We start from the raw sequence: 19,099 nt of genomic DNA, 5'->3' as shown, positions 1-19,099 counted from the left end.
TCATTCAGCAGGTGACCCCAGAAAGCAATTCAAAATGCCGACACAATTAATTTCAGACCTTGTATCCAAGTATGTGAGGTTGAGTTTTATAGAAAGTCAATCTTCTGAATAAAAAATAAATAAAAGACAACTCAAGAGCAATCTCTTGAAAAGCAGCAGTGTGTGGAATCAGCCTGTAGAGGGCAGTGTTTAGTAACAAGTGTGTGTCTGTGAGTCTATAGCTGTTTGTGTCAGGCTGTGTAATAAAAACGTCTGGGTTTCCGAGGCTAGGCTGTGTGTGTGCGTGCGTGTGTGTTACATTCTGCTCAGCTCCAACAGTCGCCCAGCGAACACGGCCAACGTGCCTATGATGCACACAGCCATGAACACACACAACAGTATGTGGTCCAACACCATGGCAACGAACTTCCACTCCTCTGCTGCCTGGAGAGAGAGGAAACAATGCATATATTGAGTACTTTTACTTGGTGTCAGTGTAGCTCAGTTGGTAGAGCTCTCGCCTTTGGACCTTTGGATCCCGGGCGCCCCCAACTCAGCATATGATTTTTTCTGACAAAAACAAAATAAAAACTAAGCCATGATGACTAAAACTATGACTAAATATCGCTGTTTGTGTAGCATTGCGTGGAAAGCGGGGATTGAACCCTGGCCTCCCACTCGCCAGACCAACGCGCAACCTGTCGTGCCAATAGGGCTGTTGTGGGCTGGGTCTTGGCTGGGGGCTACATTTGCATCTATATTTTTGCTTTAATTCATGATTTGACTCTTGTTCATCCTGATATAGTTTTGTCATGCTGACAGCGGCGCTGCCATTGGTACTGGTCACAAATGAATTATGCAACAGTAAAGCATTGGTTTGTGGTCTTACATTATTGGACTCCTCGTCAGACCTCATGGTCTCAGCGATGTATTTGACTCCTTCGATGGCATTGCGAACGTCTGGGTTCTTGGTGATGGGAGACTGGTAGGTCACACTGGCAGGGCGGGGCTTACCTATTGATGTAAGGAAGAAGATGTATGTAATTTTGAAGCTGTGTACAGAATAAGAGTGACAGACAGAAGAGTGACTGAGAGTAAGACAGTAAAATAGTTTGCTGTGTGCTCACAGACACATCGTAAAATGCCACAGTGGGCTTTAAGATTGTCCGTACAGTGGTTTAAAGTATAACTAAGAACTCTACATGTACTCGAGAATTACTTTGGGTGTCTAACGCTAGTTTGCCTGGACTAGTGTGTGCGCGTGCGTGTGTGCGTACCAGAGATGTCAGAGATGTCTCGATCCACAGGGAACATGATCTTCTCCTGGATCTCCTGGCCAGGTCTCTTCATGGTGCTGAAGAACATCAGGTTAGGAATGGTGTTGATGAAGACCTGAGAGAGAGAGAGAGAGAGAGAGAGAGAGAGATAGAGAGTGAGAGCAGAACTTTGCTATTCTTCTGACTACAGTGAAGTTCACCCTTGTCATTTCAATCTCCTGCCATGATGACAAACCAGTGCTTTTTTCTTATTTTTTCTTATATTTGGAGGTTATCTTGATTTATATGTCCTTTTTTAATGGCAGCCAACTATACATTTGCATACTTCAGCTGCCAACATGCTATAAGCTAAAACTTTAAAATTTAAGATTGTCCATAAACAGTGGTTTATGGACAATGCAGGCATGGCATGTTTTGATATGTTTATTGACAATGTTTACAGAAAATACCCATAACTAAAAAAATACATTGCATGGATGCACCTGGGACGTATCCTCAGTGATGTATCCCAAGGTCATCGGGGTTTCGGGTCTCTCAACATCATACCCCTCACTCAGGCGACCCAGCCAGAGTGATCAAGTCCCGACTTACGTCCCAGTAGCTACCCTCAATCAGTCCCACTAGGGCAAAACCAGGGCCACACAATCCGTGGAACTACTCCAGAACTACTCTGCCAGGGCTGGGAGGTACACTTCTGGCGCATGGAAGGACTAGGCTCTGTGGGTTGTCTCCTGTCCGGGCCCCTCCTACGTCTCACCAGGTCCACTCCTGCTCTCACCAGGTCCAGGACATGTGCGTTGCACCAGAGTCCCAGCACCAGACAGTTAATTCAGGAGTGGTGGGCAATGGTTCCACAGGGCACTGGTGCTGCGGCTCCGCTTGCTGCTTGCATGGCCCTCCTAAAGGCCTCACAGAGGGTTGTTGGGCTTCCTCCTCACGGAGGACACAGGCTGGGGCGCTAACCCATACTGCTCACCCGGGTGCCGTCTACATTCTGGCTGTCACCTGTCTCTCTGGTGGTCACCAGACTATACCTGGTTGTCACATAGTCTATTCCTATGAGTCACTATAAATAGAATAACTATAACTAAAACAAAATTATACACCACCATCAAATGTTTAAATGCAAGAAAGCCAACGGCTGATTTCCATTGCACTTCCTTAAATATGAAACACAACAAATGTGTGTGTGTGTGTGTGTGTGTGTGTGTGTGTGTGTGTGTGTGTGTGTGTGTGTGTGTGTGTGTGTGTGTGTGTGTGTGTGTGTGTGTGTGTGTGTGTGTGTGTGTGTGTGTGTGTGTGTGTGTGTGTGTGTGTGTGTGTGTGTGTGTGTGTGTGTGTGTGTGTGTGTGTGCGCGTGTGCGTGCGTGTATACAGTATATGTGCGCACAAGAGACCTGGGTAGATAACAAAGTCAGGAGGATGCAACAGTAAAAGATTACAGCAGTGGGGTGTGGGTGCGTGCGTACCAGTCGGACCCATGCAGGCATGGTATGTGTGCTGGGCGAGCGGTGGTGTGTGTTGATGACGATGACGGTGATGATGATGGAGGCGATGACGAACACCATGGTGAAGAGCATGTACTTCCCGATGAGTGGGACGGCCGACGAGGTGGACGGGATGAGCTCCACGATGACCAATAGGAACACAGTGAGAGACAGCAGGACACTGATGGACAGAGTCATCTTCTCACCTAGAGGACAGACGGACAGATTTGTTTGTTTTGACGGGACAAAGCATATTCATGAACATTACAGTACATTACATTACTTAAATACACCGGAATTAGCAAAGATGCTAAATGTCATCCGCAGTCCCCACACAAATTTCTGTGCATTTATTGTATGAGATGCTCTTACCGGAGTCAGTAGGCAGGTAGAAGACCAGTCCGGTCAGGAAGCTGAACAGCATACAGGGGATGATGACGTTGACGATGAAGTAGAGCGGTAGGCGGAGCATGAGGAAGTGGTAGGTGATGTCCAGGTAGGGTGTGTCTGGGCAGCAGGTGTAGTAAACCCAGTGCTTCCACCCCCTGGAGTCCTTCAGTGTCCACTCCCCTGACTCCATGAAGTTAGACATGTCCGGCCGGTCACTGTCCTGGATGGACAGACAGACGGACAGACAGACAGACGAGAATGAGATTCTGTTGAGGCTTCTTTCCAGAAGCAAACAAGGTCAGAACCCTGTAGCTGTGACACACACACACACACACACACACAGTGTGTGTTTAACAGCGTCACTTCTTCCCAGCATGCATTTCACTGTGTGACTCGCGTGTCACGTGATCTAAAATGGCAACCAGAACCATGCATGCACAGTACGGGGGGCGACATACAAACACACACACACACACACACACACACAGATAGACAGACAGACAGACAGTCATGTGTTTTTCTTCATTTATTAGTTTAGATAACAATAATAAAACATTGTAAGAAACAGAGTGGACAATGAAGAGGGACCCAGTGTGTGGTCACTTCACTGGCACTCACAGGGTTGATGACCACCAGCAGACCATCGTAGGTCCAGGTTCCCAGCTTCATGCTACAGTTCTGGAGGTCAAAGGGGAAGTGGAGCACGATGATCTCACAGTAGCTCTTAAAGATGGCCGGAGGAGTCCATGTGATCATCCCTGTGTGTTCCAACAACACCCTGGTCTCATGGACGATGGCAAAGTCTCCGTCAGCACTGAGGGGGAGAGAGGGGAGGGGGGGTAGAGCAGAGGAGAGGGGGAGGAGGAGATGAGAGGAGAGAAGAGGAGAGGATCATGTACATCATGACGACGCCAGGCCCAGGAAATAGTTCCCAATGCATTTTTTCCATAGACATTTCAAAACGTATATTTAAAGACCTTATAAGCGTCGTACAAAGCCAACTCTTGTCGTGACAAATCATGACAACAAACACAATATTTTGGACCAAACAAATAATTACAAAGAAGAGAAAAGTGTTGTAACCTGCCGTTTTCTTCTTCTTTCTAATTATTTGTTCAGCCCGAAAATGTGTTTGTTGTCACGACAAGAGTTGGCTTTGTCCGCGGCGTAAACGTCTTTAAATAAATACTTTCTGAAAAGTCTAGGAGGAAAATTAACGGGGATTTCTTTTCCGGGTCTCTCGAGGGGGCGGGACTGCGACGCTCTATTACCAAGGTGTGTGTTTATGGTCGTCGGTGGTGGTGGTGTGTTTTTTTTTTTTTTTGCAAACTTTGGTCGCAGTTAACTATGGAATCGTGCATTTCCCGTACAGTGTGTAGGGCACCAGTGTGTGTCGGAAACCATATATGGTGCCCAGGTCTTGTGACATCATGTGACATCATCAGGGATGAAGATGTGGAGACCCTGATTTCATAGTAAATGTGACCTGCTGTATCAGATAAGCCCATATGGAGATCCCTGATGTCATCAATATTGGCAAGCAACTCTACATCTGACCTCAAACCTCAAACCCTTAGATCTTCATATGGATATGTCAAAACCTGTTCTGACATTCCATATGTTGATCCTTCCTCATCCATCCTTCCTCTTCGATGTCTACCTTTTGACTGATACCTGTCCATTCAAACTCTAGACGGGCCTGCCCCAAAGTTATTAGTGCAGCCACGCCCGGCAGCCGGCGAAAACTAGAGTTCTCAACAGGCCCGAGAATTAAGGCCGGGCCCTACCTGGGCCCTCATCAAACCCTGTACACTACAAGAGAATGTCCTCGCTAACCCTACCAGATCGGGGACTGCCCTTAGATCTCCATATACTGTACTGTATGGAGCTGAACCGTTCTGACATTCCATAAGTTGATCTGACCTCATCAAACCCTGTACACTCAAGACATGCTCCTTATATGGCCATATACAGAATTCATTCCATGTTTCCTGACCCTCCATGCCAAAGCGCCAGCGCTCGCCCAGCAGTCTGCCGTTAACGCGGCGGATGCTCGCCCTCAGGCGTCTTACTGGTTATGTGTATGTGAAAATCAATGTGTATGTGGTAGGCCTATGGTATGTCTTTTGTTGTGTGTTTCTGTGTCTCCCATACCACAGTATTCAATGTGACATTTCTTCCAGTTAAGGGGGAGTTTTCCGCTGAAATGCTTCAGTGCTATCTTCAGTCTTTGCTCTCTGTACAAATGTTAGGTTGGCACTATAATGAAATTGAATTGCGTTGAATTGAAATTAATTTGTGTGTTTACTTATTATAGAGCACCAGGTCAGGTCTCCAGATGTCTGTTGAAGGAACTCTGATCTTCTTGATTCCAGCGTAATCATCAGGATTCCATTTCAGGTTGACGTCCAGCCATTTCTATAGAGACAAACCACACACATTACAGCTCTATTTAAGGGTCGCAAGTACAGGGGAAGCGGTCGTTCTAAACCTGCAGGTCTGGACCCCCACATGATGTTGTACCCAGATGACAATGAAGGAATTTTAAGACCTACAAAAAAGACCATTATTGCAACAAAAGTAAGCAACAAATTATACTATATAAACAAACATTCTCCAAATTGTCAAATAATAGGCTATAAAAAAGAGGTGCAGGGTTTGAAAATAGCAGTTCTACAAGCTCAACGGCTTGCGAGGCGTTGTGAGATTGTAGATCAGCTATTTTCACAATATTTATCTGTGGAACAGAGTTAAACTACCGGTAATTGTAAATGCCTCAATACATTCCAGGTGCTTATCACCGTAAGGGGGTACCGTACACAGTTCATATATGACTGTTTTGAGGCTGCGGGTGAGATCCAGTTGGTTACGGAAGGTTCCTGGTTCGATTCGCCGAACCAGCAGGAATAATTTGGTTGGGGAAGTGACTGGTCACCACCCACCCCGGGCCCTCCCCAAACACTGCCTTGAGCAAGGCACTGAAGCTCCCGGAGTCCCAGTACAACAGTATCAGACTGTGGTTGTACCAGTCAGCTCCCGGTACAACAGTACCAGACTGTGGTTGTACAGTCTGGTAACAACCTTCTTGTTAAACGTCACCTTGTTAAAAAAATCTTCCAAACATAGCAAAATACTGATACATACAGGCTTGCAGCTTGTAGATATACTTGATCGATCGAATCAGTCAATCAATCAATCAAACAAACAAACTTTATAATAAATCAGTCAAATCTTATTGCAATAGTTTTCAGTGATATGATCTCACCTGCTTGAGACGGACATTGCTGGTGACAATCTGGTTGACCTCGTCCTGGAGATGAGAGAACATGTGCCATTTGTTCACAAACATTAACATGAATAACGTACTGTACATGTCATCAAAATGCTCACAAACATGTGTCATACATTCTAAAACGGTTAGTCCCAGCTAGTCCTTGATTCCGTACTAAATTAGACTATAATCTACACTTTAAAATCAGTTAATATCAATCCCATGTGCGTTATTTCTTTCCACAGTGATCTTAGCCTTGACTCCTTCAAAACCTATGGACGGCTGCAATTCGAAACTGACCCCCGTAAATTCTGAATCCCCCACCCACCACTTTTTCCCCTCACTGTATATTTTTCCACCCTCTATGATGATTTCCTGTTTTTTGGCTATATAGAATTAGAAGTGTATATTTGTACGTCTCTAAATGTTATGATGCATTGAAAATGGTGGACCCTATCGTAAACAAGTGTAATACTTTATGGTGTCGTCCACTCACAGTTGACAGTCTTTGTATTGAGTTGTACTTGAAATGTACTGTAATTCTGCAAACTGTTAATAAATACTTCAATTAATCAATCAATCAGGTATTGGGAGCACTTTCCTTACAAACCCTGGCTGTGCTTCTAATCAACGCCTGTGCACATGGTGACTGAGCGTCTCCGGGCGTGGTTTGTATTCCCTCATCAACACAGCTGTTCGCCCTAGCATGTCTTTTTAGCTTTGCTAAGTAGCTATGCTATAGCGGCATATTAGCTAAAGCTGGATTTGTCTGTGTAACGGTAGTGATGCCCCTGCTCAGTGCTCACTGCTCCCTATGCCTACCAGCCGTTATAAAATACAAGGTACCCTGAGACCTTTTGTGGCTTATTGCTTTAATAAACAACATACATAGGGCTCCATTTTCGTCACCGCTAAACCCCTTATCCCTAAACTTCTTTGCCTTTTTTTACTATTTTGCTAAACATTTTTGAATAGTTAAAATGGCCAGTCTATACAAGCTCACAACGTGTCAATGTAGATTGGCTAGTTGAACTATTCAAAAATGTTTTTCAAAATAGTAAAAAAGTGCAAAGAAGTTTAGGGATAAGGGGATTAGCGGTGACGAAAATGGAGCCCAAAGTGTCTCTCCCTCTCTCCAGTTGGCCCCTAATTCCCATTGACAATGAATGGAGAATTTATGTCATATGTGTCTGAGCAAATCGACATGTTACGTCATGATGATGCACGATGATAAGAGCGCCCCTCACTTCACACGGGGATTTATTTTTATTTTTGCACCTGCCATGATAGTGGCTGCCAGGTGCAGCCACTATCATTATAAGCTGTAGCCTTTGGTTGCATTTGAATAAAACCATAATTGATACACAAACTGTCAGTAGAAAAAGTAATATCTACAAGCTCATAGTGCGGCACCGAGTGCAGCGCTATGAGCTTGTAGATCTGCTATTTTTGAAATATCTTTAAAATGTGGCGCAAATCTTTGAATATATGTTCTTACACAGTGGACGGTTTTAACTCAAATCTTTGCTTCCGGGGGTCCTTGACATGAAATAGTTTGAGCACCACTGACATAGAAACATAGGTTTTTCAGAAAACTGTCTCGATTTAGAAGACATTTTGTAGAATCGTCCTCCGGTCTAAATGGTTAATTCAAGAGCCGCCTCGCTGGGGAGGCGTTTGGACATTATTACCTGCCGTCTGCCCCTCTCTCCATATCGTTCGATACAGGCATATAAAAAGATATGATTTATTCACCCAGTGATAATAGACACTGCACTGAGTATAGACCACAGTTGTGAATTAAACTACAACAACCAAGATTTTTGTTTGGAATGCGGCCCTAAAATAGCAGACCTACATGCTCCAAAGTGTCACGTCCGCAGCATGTTGTGAGCTTGTAGATCTAATAATCTGCAAATAATGGCCCCGGTGTTTCAACGGACCGGGGCCTATTGCTGCACCCCATTCAAATACGCAAAATTGTGTCAGACCCCTGGCGGTTATTAGGTAGTGGGCGGGTATTTGGAAATATTACTTTATTTATTTTTCCCACACATATCTGACATTGTTTAGCCTATGTGATTACATTACACCATGCTTATTTCCAATTACTTCACTGTTACTGAATCTTTAAATCACAAAGCGATCATTTCATAATCATTTATATGTTAAAGTGAAAATAAAAGTCCAGGAGTTATTTCCAGGACTCGATATAGAAGCATTACTTTAGCCTACGCCTTAAGTACTGTAGAAATGACACGACTACATGTTGCCTCTCTGGTGACTGTTAACGTTGCATAATGTAACTTTATATGAATACCAAAACGCTCGCCCCTAAAACACAGTCGCCCCTGGTGCAAATTGTTGACCTCGGAACGGTCTCTACCTGGTATTCCTAAACCTAACCTCAGTAAACTATATGCCTAAACCTAACCTTATTCCTAAACGTAACCTCAGTAAACTAAACTTAACCTTATTCCTAAACGTAACATCAGTAAACTATATGCCTATAAACGTAACCTTATTCCTAAACTTAACCTCAGTAAACTATATGCCTATAAACCTAACCTTATTCCTAAACTTAACCTCAGTAAACTATATGCCTAAACCTAACCTTATATTCCTAACCTTAACCTCAGTAAAACTTCCTAAACCTAACCTTATTCCTAAACATAACCTCAGAAAGACTATGCCTAAACCTAATCTTATTCCTAACCTTAACCTCAGTAAAACTATATAAACCTAACCTTATTCTTGATATAAACTGATTTAATGCGTAGATTATAGACTAGTCTCATTTAGTACATGGTCTAACCAGAAACAATCCAATCAGAATCAAGGATTTGGCTTAACCGTTTTAGAAATAACAATATCACACTTCATCAACAATCAGCAAAACAGCAGATCACATCGTAACATTTGTAGATCAGCACGTTGAAACCACGCACGCACAAACACAGGTCACGCACGCACACACACACACACACACACACACACTGTCTTACCACACTGATGAGCTGTATAAGCTGCAGTCCCACTGTAACAACCACAGGGTCTCTAAAATGCTCCACCGGTCGGACCACCTTGTTGTAGCCCGAGAACAGAGTCTTCACCAAGCGACTCTCATCTTCTGAACACAGACCTGTAGGACACACACGCACACACACACACACACACACACACACACACACACAAATCAATTTCAATTCAATTCATCGCCAAAGCATAAAGTGGAACCGTAAAATCAAAACAAAATGTACCTCAAACCGACTACTAGGAGGTGAGCCGAAGTAGTTTGCGATGTTTTTTTGAAAACCGTATGCCCATACCTATTAATTGTATGTCTCTAACTGTTGATGAATTGAAAATGGTGGGCCCTATTGTAAACAAGTGTAATGCTTTATGCCCTTTATGGTGTTGCCCACAGTTAACAGTTTTTGTATTGAGTTGTGCTTGAAATGTACTGTAATTCTGCAAACTGTTAATAAATACTTCAATCAATCAATCAATCAAACCTAACACCATGCCAAAATTCAAAAAGTGCATAATTGTTATGATTCCCAGTTTATAGGCATTTTAGCTCCCAGCAGCCAATCCAAATCATAATAATTATATACACTTTTATATGACAATCACAATCACAATTATATGACTTATGAGCATCCTTAAGTTTATTATATGGTCAGTACATGACTAGCACAGAAGTCTAATAACAAGCCACCAGCCCACACTCGGGTTCAGATCAGGGATACCATTCCTCCCAATCACGCCAGCCAAAGTATCTCTGTCATTGTCTCCACCAGGCCGAAGGCATGGGGAGAGAGTATGTTTTGCACTCCGTCCGTCCGTCCGTGTGTCCTTCCTTCCGTCCGTCCGTCCTTCCGTCCGTCCGTTATCAGCTAATCTCCGGTACCGTTGGCCCGATCCATGCCAAACTTTGCACACACACTCCATGGATGCCAACGACGAACCTCTGCCCCAAATATTCCTCAACGGCCTGTTATAGCGCCACCATGAGGCCGATTTAGGCAAAACACATTTCTGTAGATTACTCGTACACATTTTATCCATACATCACACAATTCGGTATACACTATCGCCATAGTCATGTGATCAACACAGATCTGCACAATTTCCCATCTTCCATCCTGATTGGCTAATACTGGCTTCCAAAGCTCACATGATTGGTCCGTTTCGAACAAAATGCCACAAATCACAAACACAGTGTGCAATTTCCGTGAAATTATACACGCACATTTCCACTAGGCCAAGGACGACATGCCACTCATTCTTTTCCAAATCAGCCTCATGGTGGCGCTATAACAGGCCAATTCCTGTTTTTAGCTATAACTTCATCAATCTGTATACAACTTATGTATGCGCACTCCCTAGAGGCCATGGAAAAACATTGTCCCTGCATCCCTCCACATCTGCCGGTTATAGCGCCACCATGAGGCCCATTTCTGCTAAACACATTGCTTATGTTAGTCGCACAGATTTCATCCAAATCTCACGCAAATCGGTACACATGATCTCTGTAGTCATGTGATCAAGACGAGTCTGTTGGATTTATCAGATTCTACACTGATTGCCTAACATTGCCTTCTAAAGTTTTCAGGAGTGGCCCGTTTCGTTCAAAATGCTGCACATGTCCTGCTCATCCAGAATTCTATCCTCAGAGATTCGATGAGTGATCTGGCTCTGCATTTCCTCAACAAAATGAAGAAAATTGTTGCAAAAAACAAACGAACAAAAAAACATGTTTATATTACTCCTAAACATTTTGCCAAACATCTCACACACTCCTATCCTCCTGGTGGAGACCTGTGCCCAGAAGGGCACTTTTTCTAGTTCCCCATGCATTGTATAGAGGGTATGCGCGTGACATCATCATCAAACCCGGAAGTTATGCAGGAATGCCTACTGAGTGGCACAAAACTATTCTGGCCTTGACAACCCATACATCCAAACAGAGAAGTCCTATCTGATTGCATTAAACAACGTTAAACAATGTTAAACTCACTTTGCATGTTGCTTTGCCACTCGATTTGCCACTCGATGTGCCATTCACTTTAAGCATGCGCATACCCTCTATACTTGGGCCTTATACACACATATCAAACGCATGTTCTGTGTTCTGTCTGTGTTTGATGGCCACCTCAATGCTTTTCCAATGGAAGTCACATGGTTTGACCAAACATTTGTGTTTGATTGGCAGAACACAGCCATATATGTGTGCATGAGGCCTCTGAACTCTTGTTTGGCGTGTACGCACACACAACAGTCAGAGTTGTCAACCGTTGGAGTCAACCGTTGGATTTCAAATGCCGAGTATACTCGTCAATGCCAGTCAATGTACCATTTCTCCACAAGGGGTCAGTGGTTTAAGTTGTTGAATGTGTTAAAATACACATTAACATGAATCCAACATAGCAAAGACAAACAAAACCAATTAATTACACAACACTGATGACAGTGCTTGTCAATCAAGCCTATGAAGCTATGGAAACCTATGAAAACGTTTAATCTGGAACACAATTTGAAACAATATGTATTGGAGGCGGGCCCGGGAGTCCCACGCCTCATCTCTCTCTCAGCTAGTGGCCTGGAAAAGAACATCCAATGAGTGTAGAGTGATTTTGGATTCTGCAGGTTAATGAGTCATAATTCACCAGCGTCACTTCCTTCTCACACAGACTGTGTGTGTGTGTGTGTGTGTGTGTGTGTGTGTGTGTGTGTGTGTGTGTGTGTGTGTGTGTGTGTGTGTGTGTGTGTGTGTGTGTGTGTGTGTGTGTGTGACTGTGTGTATGTGTGTTGTGCTGAGCGGACAGACTGAGTAACATGCTGGAATGATTGACAGCTGCAAGTGGCCATCCTGGCCCACCCGCCCCCCCTTCTATTTTGGGTCCAAATACTTCAAAGCCTTGAAGATAAACAACATACACACGCACACGCACGCACGCACGCACGCACGCACGCACGCACGCACACACACACACACACACACACACACACACACACACACACAGTTTCCTCTTTGATGAACCACAGGAGAGAAACAGAATGCTTTTGACGCACCTGTGGAGAGACGTGTGTGTGTGTGTGTGTGCGTGCTTGCGTGTAACAGTAGAAGCAGTGTTCAGATGGTTGTGCACATTCCAGAAATAACAACCAGAACACAGCATTGTGTCACAAGTTCCTTTTCAACGTTTACGGTTTAGATTTTGTATTCCTGACAGACTGTGCCAGAGTCAACAGCTACTATATGTAGCCTACTTGAACTTCACTAACAATACAAGCAGCTATAGTAACTATAGCAGCTATAGTAACTACCGGTATAACAACAAATAAAGAGTGGTGATTGAGGCTCAAACCATTAGAAATAACTTTGAGGGACATAGACAATATGATATGAAATATTAAAAGCAGTTTTAAAATGCATGTTATTTGCGCTTTAACCGATTATATCCTGGAAAGCATCTGGGTCAATCTTTTTATTTTAGTGCTGTATGGCTATTCAAAAGCAGCAGCTACAAGCCTTGCTATTTTTGATCATTTTTGAAAATCTCAATATCAGAAATCTTCTCTTCTACTAGCACATATTTTCAGATGGGGATCCGTGGCCACACACTGACACACACACACACACACACACACACACACACACACACACACAGCCTATATACTGTATATGCTACTGTACTGTACATATCAATGTGGGGGTCCTTGTCACGAAAAGGTTTGATAACTACTGATTTAGAAGAAAATGTGTGACCCGGCCCGGAGGAAGCACAGGGCCCTGCTCTGGAGCCAGGCCCGGAGTTAGGGCTCGACAGCGATTCTTCCGCCATTGTCAGCGTTCTTTCAGTGAAGACCCTTATTTGAAGGCCCCACGGGTCCCGAGACTTGAACAGGAAGTAAAGTGATGGGCGGCCGATTGTATGTTCTTTCACCCGGAAAACAAATGTTGTAACCGCGATCATCGGTTGGCCGTGAATTAGGCATGTTTTGACCAAAAACGCAATCTGGGAAAAGAATCCAAGACGAATGTGGACACATTCAGGTGGACGGAGACGTACTTCTCACTATCGGTCTCCTAGCAACCATCTCCAAGCAACAGATAACTAAACATAACGTTCAAATATACTAGACCGATGCCCGGCTGTAGAGCACCAAGTCGGTAACGATGGAAGTTGGAGATCCATACCCCACCCGGCTATGCAATACCCGTTGTACCCGTGTCAGAGTACACGTTCCACCCATTTGTTTCTGTCCCTTTTATGCCCATATATGGAGATTTCTGTATCTGTCTCCCTTTATTCCTATATATGGAGTTCTGTGTCAGGCATGCGCATGCCCAAATATGGAGTGTTGTGATGTCAGAACAGGCCAGCTCCATATATGGAGCCTGGCCAGGGGCCCTGTCCAGAGCCCGGGCAGAGGCCTTTTGTGGCGGTTCTGGACAACTGTGAGTCGGGCCGACTCAACACCGGGCACTGCACTCCCTGTGGGGGTGTGGAACGCGCGCATCAAATTTGAAGTCGGCGGGACGAACGGTTCTCGAATTACGTGGATTACATGCAGACATACGTACACACAGAGACATGGTGCATTTATAGATAGATAGATGATTTCATAGTTCAGTTTGTTACTTAGATGTTTGTTACCCCCCCCAAAAAAAAAGAATACCACCCTGTGCCTCAGTAAACTAGAATCTCAGATAAGCCAAGAAAGAACCTAGCATCAGTCTAAATAGTATTAACAAAAAATAATCTGTACATGATTGAAACTTTACAAACTATAGGATTCTAGGTCAACACATGGCTAGGTCCTGACATTTGTCTACATTTCATGCTATCTACATTACATTTTAACCTCTGCATATTAAAACTACAAGGCTAGATCAAGTGTTAGCTGCTAGGGACTAAACTGGAATCTGAAGAGGTCTTCAGATTATGGCAGAAAGTCTGCAGTTCTAATTTAACTGCAATGGGGAGTTTGTTCCACATGCAGTTTGGAGTGGACCTTAACATTTGTTTTATATTCAATTTCCCCCTCAAAATGTTCACGTTTATTTGAAACTATAGCAGATCTACAAGCTCACAGCACATCACATCACGACAGGTTGTGAGCTTGTAGATCGGCTATTTGCATTTAAAGTAAGTAGGTACATGTTTGAAGTGGTTAAAGTGATTTTGCTGGGAACCCCCTGAAACCCTGTCAAGAACCCCTGGGGGTCCCTGGAGCGCACTTTGAGAACAACTGTTTCAAGCTGTCTTCATCTGTGTGTGGAGTATAGTGACACATGAATGAATAAATAAATAAACATTCTATTCTCTGGGACGATTAGTGTGTGACCTGCAGGTGTTGGTGCCAAGCAAACACCTCTCTCCCTATTGGAGAGAGATGTTGACTCAAAGTTCGCCACTTTCAATAATATTTAATGCACAATAACTGAAATATACTGTAAATATTGCTCTTATTACTACTGTCCATTGGTTCAATATTTATGAAACCCACACGCACACACTTAAGCACTTTTTGGCGAAAGTAGTCAATCTTGTGAGCTTGTTGCCTACATTGGCTACGTGCGCTACTCATGAAAAATCTATAATGAAAAATCTGTTTCGCTGTCCCTGAGTGACATTCTTGTATGACGAAGTAGGGCATTAATATATGGAAGAAAAATATAACTACCGTAGTAGCTTATTGGCTACTGTGGTTATAGAGAGTATGCGCATGCTTAAAGTGAATGGCACATCGAGTGGCAAATCGAGTGGCAAAGCAACAGGCAAAGTGAGTTTAACATCGTTTAATGTTGTTTAATGCAATCAGATATGACTTTTCTGTGTGGATGTATGGGCTGTCAAGGCCAGAAAGTAGTTTTTTGCCACTCAGTAGGCGTTCCTGCATAACTTCCTGGTTTGATGATGATGTCACGCGCATACCCTCTATTGTGGGCCAGGAATGTTTCATGGCAATCACCTATCCGACTCTGCGATCATGATTTGTCTTGCTCATGTGACTACAGAGTCAAAAAGAGAGAAAAATGTGGGTCACAGGTTCTGCTCTGGCCTCCAGCGAGTGATAAGCTTGCGCATAAGTTTGCGCATAATGCCAGCACTGCCGTCTTTTAAAGAGAATGGCACCCGCCACGCTGAACACACTTATGGGATAATTTTAATGTATAGTCTGGGTTTCACCCAAAACTGTTTATGCCTTATTCAGTATTTAAATATTTTATATTGATTTTATCAGACACGCCCACTCCTAAACCCATTGTAACTTCAAACTATTTTAACCATGTTAGACTTATTGAGAATACACGTTCAAAGTGAAATAGCCCTTTAATCTAAGCTAATCTACAATTTGACTATTTTTTTTCTTTTCTTTTTTATATTGTTGTATGTGTTTGTCTCACAGAATTGTTATGCGTGTTTGATATGCGAATTGGCCAATACAATATTGGGGTAATAAAGAAAATGTATATCATTGCTCAAAATCACACATCTTTTCATCTTTTCAACCTATACATTAAAATCACTTAGACCTGAGTTTGATTCTACAAAATGTCTTCTAAATCAGTTTTCTGAAAAACCCTATGTTTCTATGTCAGTGGTTCTCAAACTATTTCATGTCAAGTACCCCAAAAATTATATGTATTTGGCCTCCGACCCCCATGTCAAAATATGTTGTTCCAGGGACCCCCCATAAGCAAAGATTTGAGTAAAAATGTTTGCTCTGAAAGAATATATATTCTAAATTTGCACCACATTTTCACGATTTTTCAAAAATAGCAGACCTACAAGCGCACTATAAGCTTGTAGATCTGCTATTTTTCAATAGCTAAAGTGTAACATGATGCCTAAAACACCAAAAGGGGTTCCCACCCAGAATGGGTTAAAAGCTCACAACATAGCAGGGTCAGAATCCACAGCTACTGGACTGAGACGGGATCCCAAGGTTTGAAAAACGATTGGCAGCTGTACATACAAAACACAAACACACACACGCACACACGCACGCGCACACACGCACACACACTGTGCGTATTGCTACACTTGTGAGGACATCATTGAAAGTAACAGAAAAATCAGTACAAAATGATTGGCTTCAAAATGTACAACAGAAAGAAAAAGTAGACCTACTCATTATGCAGAATGTTTCATTTCATGTTATCAAATGTATACTAATCTTTTGAAAATAGCATTGCGACGCATTGCAAGTTTGAAGATCGTCTATTTTCAAATGGCCAAAATGTATTGTGGGGCTGATGTGGAGTTTTGTTTTGTTTCTATTTAGTTTTTATCCCACAATTTTGTAACCCATTTTTTCACCCAGTGTCAATTATCTAATGTAATCCTGGGCGCTACACTTCCAGGATTACTGCATGTTTTTTGTGAGGGTACCTACCCTAGGGGACATGGGGAGAACATGCAAACACAGAAAGGCCCTTTCGCCAACCCCGCCTCGGGTATGGGCACTGATGACACAGAGGAGGGAACACGCCCACAGCGTTCCCAGTGGGAATCGAACCCAGGGCATTCTAGCTCTTGAGATGTAGTGGAGTAGAAGTAAAAGTACTGAAAATTGGAAATACTCAGGTACAGTACAAATACCTCAAAATTGTACTTAAGTACAGTACTTAAGTAAATGTACTTAGTTACTTTCATCCACTGCCTGTGTAGCTACATATCGGCTATTTTCAGTGCATGACGTGTCGTACAATCAGGCTTTGCTCTGAAGAAAATGGGCCACGGGACAAATGGTCACAATTTAAAATGTCAAGAACAGCATAAACCTGGGAGTTGGAATTTTACTTTAGATACACTTATTAGCCACACACTCTGTCAGGTCCTCACAAAAGGAATGTCACGTTGTGAGGCCCGAGAAAATGGTCAATTTCTAAAATTCTACTAAACTTTATAAAGCACCTTTTTGAAACAATGATACAGAGTTCTGTACAATGGACAACTATAAAACAAGGCACATAAGAGCAATAACGCAACAATAAATAAATCAAAACATTGGCCTGCACACAGTGTGTCAGATAAGAGCTTCATAAGACAAAATGCTTACAAAACAAGTTATTAAAACCGTCAACTGATGACTCAGCATTTTTTACTTGTCGGGACACTTGGCCCTCATGAGTATCATAATTCAAGTACACGCATGCACACACACACATACACACACACATACTCACCAGTTGTGATAGCCAGACCCCACACCAACAGAATCTGAAGGTTGATCATATCTCCAGTGAATGACTGAACACAAAATGAATTAAAAAAAACAAAAACAAAAGTACGATAATTATATTAATAAAGAAGAAGCTGATAACTAGTTAAATAAATTATCAGCTTAAGAAAATCTAGTCACTCACACACAAACACGCGCACACACACAACATGCGACAGTGAGTGCTACTGTACATATATACCAGAGAGAGAGAGAGAGAGGGAGAGCAGTTAGTGGTCTTTCTCGGACCCCTGAGGGGTCTCTTCCCCTCCCCTTTCCCCCCAACCAGTCAGCACACTGGCAGGCATATGGGAGACAGCTGGGTAGGGTGGGGCTGGGGGTGAGGTGAGAGAGAGGGGTAAAAGTTAAAGTCCATCCATAGTCTTTTTTTAACTGTGTATACAAATGGAACCAAATGGGTCCATTTGGTGGTTCCACTTGTACATACACTGTCACAGCTGAATTTAACAATGCGGAGGATTTTATTTTAGAAGTCTGTATACTTTTCAGAGTGTGTCTTGGTGGTGGTGGTGGGGGGGGGGGGGGGGGTTGTCAGAGAGACAGGGGAGCAGACAGCTGAGAAGCGTCATTTAGAGGAATGGGAAGCATGTTCACATGTGCTGTAACCCAGAACTCGACATGCATGACCACACATCTGTGTGTGTGTGTGTGTGTGTGTGTGTGTGTGTGTGTGTGTGTGTGTGTGTGTGTGTGTGTGTGTGTGTGTATACACATGTATCACTATCCTTGTGAGAGCCATGCCACATGTCCCCACAAGTATAGCAGAATGTGTGGTCCTCACAAGAAAGATTATTGTTTTATGAAAAATAAATTACTAGAGTTAGGTTTACATTAAGAGAAGCTACATTGCAGACAAAAGTGTTCACAACCAGAGGTAGCCTACTTAAGAACTTGCTTTTATAATACTGTATTCTAAGGCCCAATATCCAATAAATTCTAATCTCATTTAGTCTTCATACTAAGACAAAAACTCTGTGTATTTTTCCACCCAATCCCAAAGCCCTGATTGTATACTTCCATATATTTTTACCGACATGCTTGTTTTTGCATACATGTAAGGATCTCTTTAAGTGTATATTCTATATTATTTTAGTTTTCCTTCTCTTTTCCTTCTCTGTTTCTCCTTAAGTGAAACACCTTTATACTACTGTAGTCAAAGGATGCTATATAAACACATTACTAACGTACTACACATTTAACAGAATTGAGCAATTGTGGTGTGACCGGACGCTTTTATGAAGTGCTATACCAGCTTGAAGAGGGCCATCTTGATCTTTCCAATGGCCTGCACATCTTTTCCTGCCACTTTGCTTTTGTCTGGGATGACCATTCACCTAGAACAGAACCACCAGCCAACCACCAACCACTTGGGGCAGCGTTATCATTCTGAAGAGTGTGATGGGGTCATTGGGAGGTCAGTGTGTCTTTTACAT

The 19,099-nt window shown here is 43.0% G+C and overlaps 1 protein-coding gene across 1 annotated transcript; it reads right to left on the bottom strand.

The window, feature by feature from the left end:
• Nucleotides 1-294: 294 nt before the first annotated feature.
• On the bottom strand, nt 295-18,996 carry LOC306930717 (acetylcholine receptor subunit alpha-like; the record flags this gene model as incomplete). The annotated part of the gene is made up of 11 exons (XM_079511811.1): nt 295-423; nt 869-993; nt 1,257-1,371; nt 2,726-2,949; nt 3,116-3,353; nt 3,752-3,947; nt 5,442-5,551; nt 6,399-6,443; nt 9,410-9,546; nt 17,611-17,674; nt 18,916-18,996. 11 exons carry the CDS (start codon nt 18,994-18,996, stop codon nt 295-297), a joined length of 1,464 nt encoding a protein of 487 aa, XP_079367937.1.
• Between the last annotated feature and the right edge of the window lie 103 nt (nt 18,997-19,099).

The sequence above is a fragment of the Electrona antarctica genome, assembly GCF_951216825.1.
Source record: "Electrona antarctica genome assembly, chromosome: 10".
Classification (NCBI taxonomy): Eukaryota; Metazoa; Chordata; class Actinopteri; order Myctophiformes; family Myctophidae; genus Electrona; species Electrona antarctica.
The sequence above is the reverse complement of the archived record's forward strand: the minus strand, read 5'-3'. Positions and strand labels throughout refer to the sequence as shown.